The sequence below is a fragment of the Drosophila rhopaloa genome, unplaced genomic scaffold (assembly GCF_018152115.1).
Source record: "Drosophila rhopaloa isolate 14029-0021.01 unplaced genomic scaffold, ASM1815211v1 contig_163, whole genome shotgun sequence".
Lineage (NCBI taxonomy): Eukaryota > Metazoa > Arthropoda > Insecta > Diptera > Drosophilidae > Drosophila > Drosophila rhopaloa.
In genome coordinates, this window is record NW_025335043.1 from 10,624,988 (window position 1) to 10,638,975 (window position 13,988).

At 37.3% G+C, this 13,988-nt stretch overlaps 1 protein-coding gene across 2 annotated transcripts; it reads left to right on the forward strand.

Moving 5' to 3' along the window:
• Positions 1-1,531: 1,531 nt before the first annotated feature.
• On the forward strand, positions 1,532-13,535 carry LOC108047713 (glycogen-binding subunit 76A). Of its 2 annotated transcripts, none has more exons than XM_017128009.2 (3): positions 1,532-2,599; positions 8,828-9,047; positions 9,326-13,535. In XM_017128009.2, exons 2-3 carry the CDS (start codon positions 8,880-8,882, stop codon positions 11,408-11,410), a joined length of 2,253 nt encoding a protein of 750 aa, XP_016983498.2. In that variant the 5' UTR covers positions 1,532-2,599; positions 8,828-8,879; the 3' UTR covers positions 11,411-13,535. The 2 variants fall into 2 exon arrangements, with proteins under 2 accessions (XP_016983498.2, XP_044313686.1); XM_044457751.1 differs by lacking the exon at positions 1,532-2,599 and adding an exon at positions 5,629-5,785.
• The last annotated feature ends 453 nt before the right edge of the window (positions 13,536-13,988 follow it).

Genomic DNA, 13,988 nt, shown 5'->3' on the forward strand with positions numbered 1-13,988 from the left:
TATAAGAACAAAACAAACCAAATCAGTACAAAGTGCGTTAACAATTCCTGTTAAACATCCCTAAATTAATGTGTTATTTACTTAGTATATGTGAAAAATAGTTAAAAAACTTCTTAAACTAAATTTAATTTAAATTTTTTTGGAAAATCATATTAAATACTTAAAAAACTTATTTTTAGATTTACAAAAAATCGTAAAACGGCTTTTTAGAGCGAATGTTTTCATACATTTTTTTCATTGGCTAACCGACTAATTAGACACCCGATTAAAATTAAATTGCAGTTAATTTATTGTCATATGAATAACAAAACTAATTTAAAGCAAATAATAGGGTGTCTTCCTATATTTTGGAGAATTTTCTGTGATATTTTTCGGGAGCGGTGGAAAAAAGAGGGTCGGCACGTGGCTCAGTTAGCGTGGAAATTGTTTTCGCTGAGAGCGCCGTCGCATTGAAGTGAAAGCGAAAGTTTTCTGCTGACCTACAGATGAAAGTGGCACAACAAAGAGACATTTTAAGGAAAAGAGAAGCCAAGAGAAACCGGCCAAAGAGTAAATATATTTTTATTTTTGTATCTGCAACGCACAGAAATGCAATTTCCATTTAGGTGAATTGCAATTTCTGCATCTTCTCGCAAAGTTCACCCAGCAGTCAACGCACTTTAAAAATAACAAAGACTACTTTACAAACAAATATTTTACATTATCTTACAGTTGTGTACCTCAGTTTATCGTAGATGTGCTTGTGAGTTGAACAATTAATAATATAATTAAACAAAAACAAACATCGAGCAAACAATTTAGGTATGCAAATATAAACAAAAAACAAAAATGTTCAAAAATGCCGGCTTCACAGTTGACCAGGTGGAGCGATAAAGAGAATAAAAGTCTAGAGAAATCGAGAGGCATTGAGAGCGTAATTCAAACAGCAAACAAATGCTGCACAGTGGTATTTGATAGAAAATAAATAACGTTAAATAAGTTATAAGAACCATACAATAAGTCAAAACAGATCAAAATACATTAACAATTCCTGTCTAATTGAAGATTTCTAAAATACTGTGCTATGTATGTTGTATGAATTTTTTTAGATACAAAAATGTACCTTTACTGAAGCAATTATTACAAATTAAGAAGGAAAAGTAATAATCATATTGACTTCCTCTTTTTTGTACCCTTACAGATTAAATCAAAATTAAAGTGAAAGCTTTTAGTTATTAAATGTTTAGATATATGTAAAAGAATGTTCAGATATATCTTTAAAAAAATGTACTTACTGCTTAATTTGAGAAATTATACTAATCAAATAAGTAAATATAAATATGGTGGTCAGCCACCACTGTCCATCACTTGAAGTGTAGTCTCTCAATTGTGTGGCTCTCTCTTATCGCTGACATTTAGAACCAAGCTATATTATATCTAGCAGAACCACCCAAAAGCCACCCACTGAGAGTGAAAATTCCCGAGAGAATTGGCCAGAGAATGAGAGCGAAAGTGCGGGGCCTGAAAAGTTGCAACTTTCTGCGATTCCTGCCTCAGTTGCCACACGACAGGAGGGCCAAACGGGCGATTCGAGAGGTATAAGACTAGGCTAAAGCCGTATCCCTCAGATACGATAGACGGATTGGCAAATTAATAATAATTAAACCGCTGCGTGACTAAAGCCCCCTCTCCCCCAAATATACCTCTCCTCTCCACGGATTTGGCAAGCAAAAAAAAAATAAATAAACGAAATAATTCTCGAAAATCTTTGTATCTGTGTATCGGAGAACTGAAAAGAGGCCGCCGTTTGGCGCTCTCGCATCTCAGCTGCCAGTGGGCGAAAGACGCAACTGCTGCGACCTTGCAATGCCCTTGAATGACACTCTTATTGCGACCAAGTCGCCAACGTTGCCACTCCAACGGGCGCTGCTGCCACGGCTGCCACTCAGCGCAGGCGGAAATAAAAATAATAATAATAATAATACTAGATAAAATATACATAAATATAGAAGGCAAAAAACCAAAACACTCCGCTGAATAAAAGTGAAAATTTTATCAACATCAAACAAAAATTTTCGCGTGCCTTCGTGAAAGCCGAATAATCCCGACGAATCCTTTACCAAAAGCCTTAACCCAAATAATAAAACCAGTGTGTGCTAAATAAAAGCAAAACAAAATAACATTTTATAGCAAATTGTCATTCATACTAAAATTAATAAGAAATAAAGCCAAACATATCTGAAAAATCCGACGAAAAGAAAGTGTTATCTAACTAGCGCCCCCTGGCGGCAAGGTGTATCTGAGTGTGTGTGTGCGGCGAATAAAAGTGAAAGTTCTCGACTGGCGAGAATATCCTTCGGTAACCTTTCTCCCCCAAAACTGGGGTCACTTCCTTTGGCATCTAAACATAAACGACAACAGGGCACGCAATAACCAAAAAGTGGGGACTTTTTGCATATATAGTAAATACATATATATATAGCCAGAATCGGTATATGTGGGCGATATTTATGCCACAACTTTTGACAAGCAATTCTTTTTATTGCTACGCCGACGAGCGCGAGAAAAACGCTGGCAAAGGCCAAAAAGGAAACGCCTTGGAATAATATTAAAACATCAGGTTGGTAAATCAAAATAATTATAAGAAATCCCATATATAAGTGACATAATAAAGTGCGTATTTTATACATAACTTTGCGTGATGTATTATCATTACATGACATTAATTGATGCTGCCCGCAATTATCCGTCAGATACATTTGTCATTGGCTTTGCCACTTAAAGTCAAAGCTTCATATGCTGAACTGGACATGGAGTTTTCGCCATTTATTATTAACATGAACTAAACTTAAAAGTCAGAACAAGTTCAATTGGGTAAAAGCTCAGAGTGTTCAAGAATTATACCAGACTAAAACAATCAATTAATTAACTGCATGTAATACGAATATACGTAAAGTGGAACATAAAGTTGATCAACTGGTTTTTTAACTAGTATTTTATTTACTTTCATATATAATCAAGAAGAAACAATGAGATTTTAATTAAATGATATAACAACTACTTATTGAACGTAATGCTTATAGTAAAGACAATAAACATAGTCTATAATATAAAAAATTATTTCAATTCAAAACTTCTTAGTTTAAATATAACAATAACCCACATTTGTCCTTTGCTGAATCAATATCATGGAGTTCTAACATCCTTTGAGCACATTTTCTTGGCTACCGCAATCAAAACAAAACAATCCAAATCTCGTTATCACAACAATCAAAACAAGTCAAGACAATTCGCAAACCTCGGGTCCCCAACAATAACCATAAAAATGGGAAGCGAAAGCTAGTTGAAAGCAAAAGTATCCCCAAAGTATCTTTGTGTCTGTAACTGAGTTTTCCACTCGTTTTTGCCTTTCACGGTGCTTGGCTTTGTTTGCTTTTGACATTTAGTTCGGTAGCAATGTCATACAAATATAAATAAAAAACGTCCACGCGCTGTTGAAAAGCAAAAGAAAAAACTTGGAATATGGAAACCACCCACATCCGAACACACGCACTCACACATCCGCACGCAATGTATCTGATAGATAGGAAAAATTACTGAAAGCTAATTAGCGCTTCAAACGAGGCTCGTGTAATCCACTTGTATTTCATATCGATTGCGTTGAAGTTCGATTTTTTCGGGGGCCGGATTCCAAAATCCAAAAACCCGGGAATGAGCAACATGCGCCTGCCTAAATATCAGCTAATTCCCCTTTAACATTATATATTATTAATTTTGGTTTATTTATAAATGAAAAAGCCAGTCAGCTGTTGCGGTTTGTTGATGGGTGGAACACGTATCTATAGAGCTCTTTTCATTGCGTGGGCGGCACTTGCCGGTCAAGAAAAAAATAGTCTGAATAGAACTCATGCTAATGATATATGCGACAGTGAATGACAGCGGGAAAATGTTCCCTAATGATACTACTTTAGATCTATAAGCTGATCAATTCAAGTAGGTGTTATTCTTATTCAAATAAATTATTCCGATTAATCTGAAAAGGGACTTTAAGCCCTTAAAACAGTTTATTCAATTATTTAGATTACTTAACTCATAGATATTATTTTTAATCCAAACTCATTAAATTAATTTTGTTTAATACATTTGTATAGCTATTTAGGTTTTTATTACCTCACTGTAATCACTTAAAAGTCGTTCAAATATTTAATTAGTTACAAAGGGATTTTGATAATCTCATAAAGATTTAATTAACCAATTTGAATTATTTACATAACAATTTATCTCATCAACACTCTTCAAATTCATAATTAATTGCCTGTTGAGACAACTTGTTTGCTTTGTAGAACAGTTCAATGATCCGCTTAGCAATCTAATCACCTTCGGTCTCTCCTGTCACCCATCAATCTAACTGAAGTCTTCACTACTGCTTAATCAGGATTACAAACTGTTCCGGCGCCAAGTCCAAACACAAACAAATTAGTTACCTAATCTCATGCTTAACCAACAAATGCGACAAACCGTCCACTGATTAGGCTCATATCGAATGGCTAAGTTTAGCATATATATATATCGGTATATATAATCCTACAATCACAGCGGGCAGTCAGGCAAGGTTTTCCAAAGCCCACGGGGTTTAAGTGATAGCAAATATCAAACGCTGATAGTTTATCTGTGGGTAACACAGTTGAATTGGCTAAAGCAATATGATACAGTACTTACCAATTTATTGCAGTTAAGGAAATCCGTTAGTTGATTTGCCCCATGCGGAATAAACAACACCCTATAATAATCATAGAGCTTTGATTTGATGTGTTTGCAAAAAGAAAAAATTAATTTTTTTGATCACAAAAAGAAGAAGTACTAAGAATTTTTTAGCAACGAAAATCATTAAATATTCAAAGATTTTATAAACTTTTGATTCATGATTTAGTTATTTTTATCAGCATTTTATTTTATCATAAATGTTTTATCTATAGTATATCAAACATTTACAGTGTCTTAATAGTCTTAACATATTTTAATTTTCATAAATTCATTATGAACAAAAATAAATGTTCAGAATTAAGTATTGAAAAGAAATAACAATAAATCTCCTAATAACTTTAAAAATGTACCATGGCAATAATAAGTATTATTTTATTAAACATAACAATTTAAATTAAAACTATGTCGGGTGGTGTAATACTCCCATTTGGAAAAGGGCACTCGAATGAGCAGTTAGCTGCAATTAAGATTGAGACAGACATCCGAGGTTGCGACGTCACTGATCACGAGCATCTGTCTATAGCATCGGCTGTCTGCCAGAATCGAGAATCTAGAGTCGAGAGTTGGGAGGGGAGAGGGGAGAGGGGCGCTGCAGTTACCTTTTAGGATGCACTGCGATTACAGATATATAGAGGCACAGTTACAGATACAGATTCCCGAGGAGGCGGATACGGATGCGGGGTGAGTGCAATCTTGCTTGAGGGCAGTGTTTGGCTGCGATTTGCGATTTCGCTCCGCTGCGCTTCGATTTCGATTCGATCATCCATCGCAGCATCGCATCCCATCCCATCCCATCCGATCCGATCCGTTCCGATTTTGCCTTATCAATCAGGGTGGATTTGCTGAATGCCAAAAACACAACAAAAAGATCGGTGGGTAGTCAGTGCATGCCCGACACCGTGACGCTGCAGACGTGGTGCAGTTCGAGTGCTATTTCGGTGGTTTCCTTCCATTTTTTGCTGACTCGAAAGGCCGAGGAATTTTATTATTTATAATTATTAAAATCCTTAAAATAAAATCGGTTATTTCATCGTCGTCTAGTGTAAGTGAAAGAGTCCACAATAGAATGCTATTGTGAGAGAAGCGTTCGCGGTTCGCGGGTCATTTGTGATTGCTATAAATAAAATTGCAAATTCGTTATCACGCCTCATAATCGAGACTCCGCCGCAACATGATTAAGTGAAACCACCCGCCCCACCACCCAAGCCACCCAAGCCACCCACTTACCCACCCATCGCCCACTGGCAAATATCATGTGTGGTTCAGGTGATAAGCCGGCGACCGGTAATAAAAATATAGTGCCAGTTGTAGGCCTAGAAACATCCAATCGAACTATTTTAATGGTGTGAACAGCTAATGGCGCATCTATCTCTGGACCAGTGACTAACTAATTGACATGACAAATGCAACTGGGAGATGCAGTTGATAAGATTGTCTGTGTGTGTATATTTTTTGAGAGAATGCCAGTTTATAAATAAAATACATGTGATTTTTGCCCCGTTCCTTTAAAACGTATAATTTTAAAAGTCTAAAAGTCAAGTTTTTGGTTTGTTAGAGTCCTACTAATTTTGTCTGGAATTAAAACATGCGAAGATCTTAAATAGTATTTACTTTTAAATGCAGGAAAGAATATTTTTAGGAAATTTGTTTTACAAATCTTTATTATAATCAGTATTATTATATTAATATGCGGTTTTACATTTTTTTATAATCTATGACAATAGCTTGAAACATACTAATAAATGGAAAAATACTTGTGAAAGCCTCTTAGCTCTTGTGAGTACTATAAAAGTATTAAAAATTATATTTCATCTTATTTAAATACAATAACATGAAAATTGTATAGAATTGGCACCTTAACAGCACCTTGACTTCATCTTACAAACATCGAATAGATGTGAGCCAATCAAGCATAATTCAAATATATTTTTTATTGCGTGAGTCGTTGGGGTGTCCACTTTAATATCAATTTCGTACATTTCCCCCAATTTAATTCAATTAAGCGGCTTTATGGGTGTCTCCTCATTCAGTGCGTGTATCTACTTAAGTCAAATACTTGAAGCATAAGATACTTTTGCAGTTACGCAGTTTACAGTCAAAACAAAGCGTAAATTCGCCAAGCGAAAAATGTGAGAAAATCGCAAATAAAATAGGAAAATATAAGAAGAAAAAAAACGGAAATGTTACTTTGGCCGTAAAATAGAAGTCAAAGACATATGTTGTCTTAGATTTATTTATAGATTTCGTGTTCATGTTATTTATTTTCATTTCTTTTTTCTCTACATATATTTTATTTATAAAATGTGAGCTTGAGACGCTGCATTAGCAATTATTATTTATATAGCAAACGTTTTAAAATATATTTGAATTGAATAAGATTAGAGAATTGCTGAATAACTGAGAGACTAAAAAATAAAGGTAAATATAGACTATATATTTTTATTGAATTTATATGACTCCTGAAGTATTTTTATTATATTCTCGGACGTTTAATTTATTTTGAATGGTTCCTTAATTTGGCATTTAATGAGTACAAGCGTAATTAAACAAGAATAAAGCACTTTTGATTTTAAATGTATCCTTTCGTTTTGTAATGTTCTTCTTGACCCAACGTCATTAGCGCCCAAAACGCATTTAGCCAGTTGGCCGAAAGCCAAAATAATATCCAATTTATCTATAAGCTAAAAAAATGAATAAAGGTACCGGGCTGCAAGGGATGTCTGTGAATCATGAAATATCTGCCATAAGTGGCATCACCTCATATGCAGTGGCATCTGTATACTTTATAGCTACAAACAGACCTGCATTCTTTCATTTAAATTTAAGGAAATTTTAAAGAGATCGGCATTTTGACCTCCTTAATCGATCGATTGTCAGACGATCGTTTGTTTATTTAAAACTTTGTCGACGCCATTTGGCGAGGGAAAATATTTCAATTCAATCTTTGTACTTCTTTTTACTCGATTTACTGCTTAATTAAATTTCCTATGCATGCTGCCAAAAATAAAAAGTAAAATACATAAAACCAAAAGAGACGGAAAATCAAAATAGACAAAAAATAAATGCCGCGAAAAGTTCAAGGCCAATTGACTTTGTCTCGTCTCGATTGGCGCATCTAATTTCGAAAGAATAAAAAACTCTGATGTCTTAATGGGGCGGCACTTCCTCTCTTAATTAAATCGCCTTCTCGCTCTAATTAAATAGATCCATTAATGGGCGTGGCTTGGCTTTGCACCTGATCAAAGGTAAAGCACGTGCAGCCATCGCAAAATGAAAACAATAATAGTGCCATTTGCCAAGAGCAAAAAGAGAGGTGTTAACAATTTGTTATGGTCACCCGGTTCATTGGGGAATTACATTGACATCCCTCGTGGGACAAACTATCACGGGTTTTCTTTCATCACCTGACTTTCAACAAAGAAACATTTTAATTTTTCATCATTTTCAAAAGTATTACAAGTTGTTTCAAAGTCAATCATAACAGTTAAATAAACTGAATTGTTCCGGTGAGAAAAAATATTTTTGAATTTAAGAGCATTTTACCTCCTTTTACTACCAGATACTATACAAATCCATAGTTAATGTATATCGTCTTCATATGTTCTTAAAATCATATAAATTCAAAAGCAAAATTATGACCTAATTGATTTTTGAATAGTTTTCGTAAAACTTATTTAGGATTAAAAACAAATTTGAATCGACTATTTAATCTTTTCCAAATTCCTTTCGCAGAGGTCATTAAAAATTTACTCAGAAATTGACACCCAAAAATTAAATAATGTTATTTCTGCAGAATTCTTCGCATTTAACCGAAATATTTCTTCATTAGACTATTTAAATCATCAAAAAATAAAACCAAGACAACGAAAGAGAAATGAAAAATGTGCTGAGAATAATAAAAGTAGATATACTGAATAAAATATTTTCCCAGCTGTTTTAAAATGCCACCGAAAAGATTGGAAAGCGGAAAGGGAAAGTGATGAAAAACAACATTTCGTGTGAATTTATTTGTTTACTTAAAAATTGTTCATCGTGTATCAATATATCATTCACGTCATATATCCCGATGGTACTCTATTTGCAGATATTCCGCAGATCGGTTGCATTAGACACGACTGTGAGCTGACGTGACGTAAATGAACGATCCCGGCGATATACCACTGACACACACGAGCACGCCGGACAGCAGGCCGCCCTGCAGCATCATCTCCATCATACCCACCATCGGGATGTCCTCGTGCCGCGGAAGAGCCGAGGCATTCGCGCGGAGTCTGTCCTCCAAGCTGCGCACCTTGGGATCACAGGTGAATATCTGTTTTATTAAATAAATAGATAAAGAACTATAACCGAAGTTCCATTACTCAAAAACCGATTAACAAAAATATCATGTTTATAAAATCTAACTTAAAATCGCATATACCAACTGACTAAGCCCATTATCATATGTCTATTGTGGTTTCTCAAGATTCTTTCATATATAATATAAGAGGTTATGCCAATGTTATCTATTATTTTACTAAATATATATTTTTGTTTTGCTTCCGAAATATTAGATATCTTATTAAAAACCGAATTTTTGCAGACAACCGAGGAGGGCGAGGGCAATGCGGAGGATGAGCCCATCATCAATGGAACCAGCACGAACACGTGGGTTAACTCCCACGACTCGGAACAGACGGTGACGGATCTGCAGCCACTGCGCCATGAATCGGACTCCTTCTTCGACTTCGACTGCGAGCTGGAGTCGCCGGGAAGTCCGGTGGACGAGTGCGAGTACCTGCGTCTGATCGAAACCGCCTCGAATACGCCGCACAACTCGACGGCGGAATCGGGCTACGCCTGCGCTTCAATGGCCAGCAGTCACAGCAGCAGCACCGATGGCCCCTACTTCGATGCCACTGCATCCGGATCGGCATCCGCACCCGCATCCGCATCCGCTTCCACATCCACAGCTGCAGCTGCCCAGGACCAAAAGCTGCCAGCCTCGGAACTCAAGGATTATGTGAATACGCTACAAATAAACGGAAGGCATGGACTGGTCAATGGATTGGATGAGAAGGAGCAGCCATCTGGCCAGGATGCGACTCAGCAGGAGGATGAGGCCTTCTTACAGGCCCAGATCCTCAGTGAGCTGCAGCAACATAGCATCAGTTTGCGAGTCGAAGAGGAGAAGCTCACCAATGGGCATCTGGAGGATGTAAAGGAACTGGAACTGGATGAAGTTTTGGAGGTAGCTGGTACTACAAACAGAGCTCCAGAGGTGGAAGCACATAAAGAAGTTTCTACTGAGAGGGTTGAGGAGTTAGCCTCCAGTAAGATAACTCAAGAGGAAACCCCCTACGACAGAGTTCAAAAAGAAAGCTCCCAGGAGAGGATTCAAATAGAAACCTCGGAGGAGAGGGTTCAAAAAGAAAGCTTCCAGGAGAGAGTTCACGAAGAGGTCCTTAACGAGAGGGTTCAAGTCCAGGAAGAAACCCCCAATAACAGAGTCCAAGAGCAAACCTCCAATGACAGAGTCCAAGAGGAGACCCCCAACGAAAGGGTTCAAGAGGAAACCTCCAATGACAGAGTCCAAGAGGAGACCCCCAACGAAAGGGTTCAAGAGGAAACCTCCAATGACAGAGATCAAGAGGAAACCCCCTACAAATCTCCCACAGACACCTCCTCTGACAGAACCCCCACGGAGGAAGCCTCCTCCCCCGACAGGACAATTCAGGAAACCAGAGACGTGGAACTCTCGCCGGATAGTGGTGTAGATGAAACAGACAAATCGGCCAGCAATCTCACCGTAAACGTGGATCTGGCCCAAATCGAACAGGCCAAACAAGATGCCACCGATGCCGTGGAAAAGAGTGGTGCATCCCACAGCCATGGCATAGATACCACAGATGATGAAGACGATTGCCGACCCCAGCGGATCAGACGTTGTTCCTCGCTGAAAACAGGAAAGACACCGCCGGGAACTCCAGGTCGCAAGAAGATTGTGAGATTCGCCGATGTCCTTGGCCTGGATCTGGCCGATGTGAAGACCTTCCTGGATGAGATACCCACCATACCGAAGTCGGCGTTTGAGGATCTGGAGATACTGGAGTCGGAACCGCCGCTCCAGCTGGGTCCCAAGTCCGATAAGCTATTGATGCCACTGTTCCAGCAGCCAGGTGGCCTGCCCAAGTTCCTCGATGCGGTCCGCGAGAAGCAGGTGTCGCTGGAGAATGCCGCTGTTTCGGATAACATCAATCAGACGATATCCGGATCTGTGCGCGTGCGCAATCTCGATTTCCACAAGTCGGTGCACATAAGGTATTCGCTTGATGGATGGCGGAGCTATGCCGATTTGCAGGCCAACTACGTGGAGAACTCGTGCGATGGCTTCTCCGACATCTTCACCTTTGTCCTCTTCGGGAACTCGCTGCACGTGGGCCAAAGACTCGAGTTCGCTGTCAGATTCCAATGCAAGGGCCAACAGTTCTGGGATAACAATTATGGGGCCAACTACTGCTTCCAGTGTCTGCCCAGTTCGACACATACCACCGGCGGCAGCTCGACGGCATCGCCTCCGTCCGTGGTGACTGGCGCCGTTACCTCCGGTGGTGGCCATCCCAGTGCCAGTCTGGTCGGATTGCTAAGCCCCACGGCGGGCGATGCCTGGTGCAGCTCCTTCTACTAGGCGGTGGCGATGGGTCCGCACTAAAAGCACTGGTCTAGAGTCCACATCCCCCATCTAGAATCCGTTCCCCAACCCAATGGCACGACACCAAGGTCTGGGATTCCTCCCGCACCCTGACGTTGTGTTCGCGTCCCCGAAATAATTCGAACTCGAATCCCATCCCAAGTCCCAGATGTCCGGCCAGTCAGAAATCACAGATCAGAATACCTACCTTCGTTGGGCTACCTCTTCAATAGGGTGTATCGATTTGTCACTAGAATTCTGGGCGGGATTGAATAATTTTTGGACAATTCTAAGATAGGAATCAAAAACTACAACTATTTCCTTAAGAGAATCCTTACAACCATAAACTTACGAATTTCAATGGCTTTTCTAATAGCAAAAAGTCTTTATATTTAAAGACCCCTTTTCAAAAGTTGTTATTATCTGAGTTTTTATTATTTTCTGGTATTTAATACCTTAAATAAACAAATAAAACGGGTTATATATGTGTATGATATTCTATATAATACCATTTAATAAAAAAAACACAGATCAAATGTAAGCTCTTGAAAAGAGACCTTTACCTATACTTGAAGTGAAAGGACTTAGAACTGTCTACAAATTACTTAAAACACCCAATGATTTTCCAGTTTTTGCACACAGATAAATCGATTCACCCTACCCTTCTTTGAGAAGGAAAACATTGTTTATATTTTTATAGAATGGAAAGGATTGAAGGGTTTGAGAAAAAGGAAGAGGAGCTGTAAAACCAATAAAAAAAGAGCGCCACAAAAAAATTAATTAAACAAACCAGAGTAGTGCGAATGAGAACAAAAGCCAGCAAAGTTCGAATGAATCCCAAAGATAGTTGTTAGTCGTATGTTATAAGAAGAGCAAGTGATAACAAACTAAAAATCAGATCAGTTTCTTCAATGTCTTCTTCTGTTTTCAGTTTTTTTACACCTTTTATTTGGTTTGTTCCTGGGTTTGTTTGCCAGTTGGATCGGGTTCGTAAGATTGGATTTCTGCCAGTTGATGTACTCTTAAAGAATTCATTTTTGTGAGATGATTAATTGCGATTAATCCTAGTTCACCAGCAGTTTTGAGATGTATATTAGAGCTTAGCACCATTTATATACTCTTCGTTTCGTAAGAGCAAGTATACGATTAGCTCATTCGACAATTGCCAGATCATTTTATATTCTTGCTTTATAGATCCATTCGAGCACAGAGACCATGTCAAAAGTTAACTTTAACTAACCAACATCCATTATCTAGTCAATTCGAGTTTACTTTTGCCACAAGCCCGACTATTTTCAGTTCCAAAGAAAATGCTCCAATCCTATGATCTTTTTTCCCCGATCGGAAAGACTTTTCCAAGCCATCTGACACAACAGACAAACCTTAACTTTTGTTTCTCTTAAATGTTGATATTCTTCTAATGTTTGATTTTTTTAAATATTCTTTAATTTTATTTTAAACAATTTCAATATTTTTTATGTATATGTTGATGCGTAATATATATCGTAATATTATATAAATATATATATACAAAATAAAATAAATATAAAATTTAGTTATTTCTCTTTTGTTGATTCTTTTACTTATCTTTGTTTCTTTTCAAAATAATAAAAACGATTCGAACTCTTCTTAGCCACAACAGAACCTTAAATAGCCTATATCAGGGATAAACAAACGAATAACTACTTATAACAATTAATTGCAAACGCAGCTACCTCAAGGTTTTCCGAGCGAAAACACGAAAAAGAGAGAATAATAGTTAAACAAAATATATGATTAAAATAAAATAACTATTAAATATGTTTATTGCATAGCAAACATGTGTAAAACAAAAAAAAACAAAACAACAAATAAAAACGAACTTTAAAAGTTACAACTATTTACATATATGTTAAAGTAGCAGAAACCTCAGAAAAATTACAGATGTCCCCCCAATCCAAAATGACTTAGACTGAAGCGTGAGTTTTTCGTGAGAAGAGCGAAGAAATGTTATGAGATCTGCCCAAAAACCAGAAATTTGTTAAGGTTTTGTGTGGGCGGGGCTTTTGTCAGCATGAGTTCCACTTCACACCAACAAAAGAATAATAAAGAACCCACAATAAAATAATAATGCGAACAGAAACTTTTTGCATGTCTTGAATGTGTTTTCTTTTGTGCATCGAAATAAAATGAAAGGCAGCTGACATTTAATGGGAAAAATTAAATGTATAGTACATATTAAATTATTTAAATTAATTCCGCAGGTAAGTAGTTTTCTTTACTCCAAATTAAAGTCAATGCTCTGGTTTCCTTTAAGTTTATCTGAAGTTTATTGCTGTTTTCACAGTATTAGGTTTTGTCTTCTTTTATTTATTAAGTTATTTCAATCGACATAGAATTCACTTTTCATGGCTCAATCACAAAGTCCAATGCCCATTTAGTGTGAAAGTTCTGTCAACGGCTAAAAAAACGCAACTCATTCATTGATTTTTATGCAAATTATGCACACCTTATTAATAGTTGGCTTAGTTTATTAAACAAGAGGAATTTGCATAAGACGGATTGTATGACAAGGTTTGTAAATCTAAAATGAGCT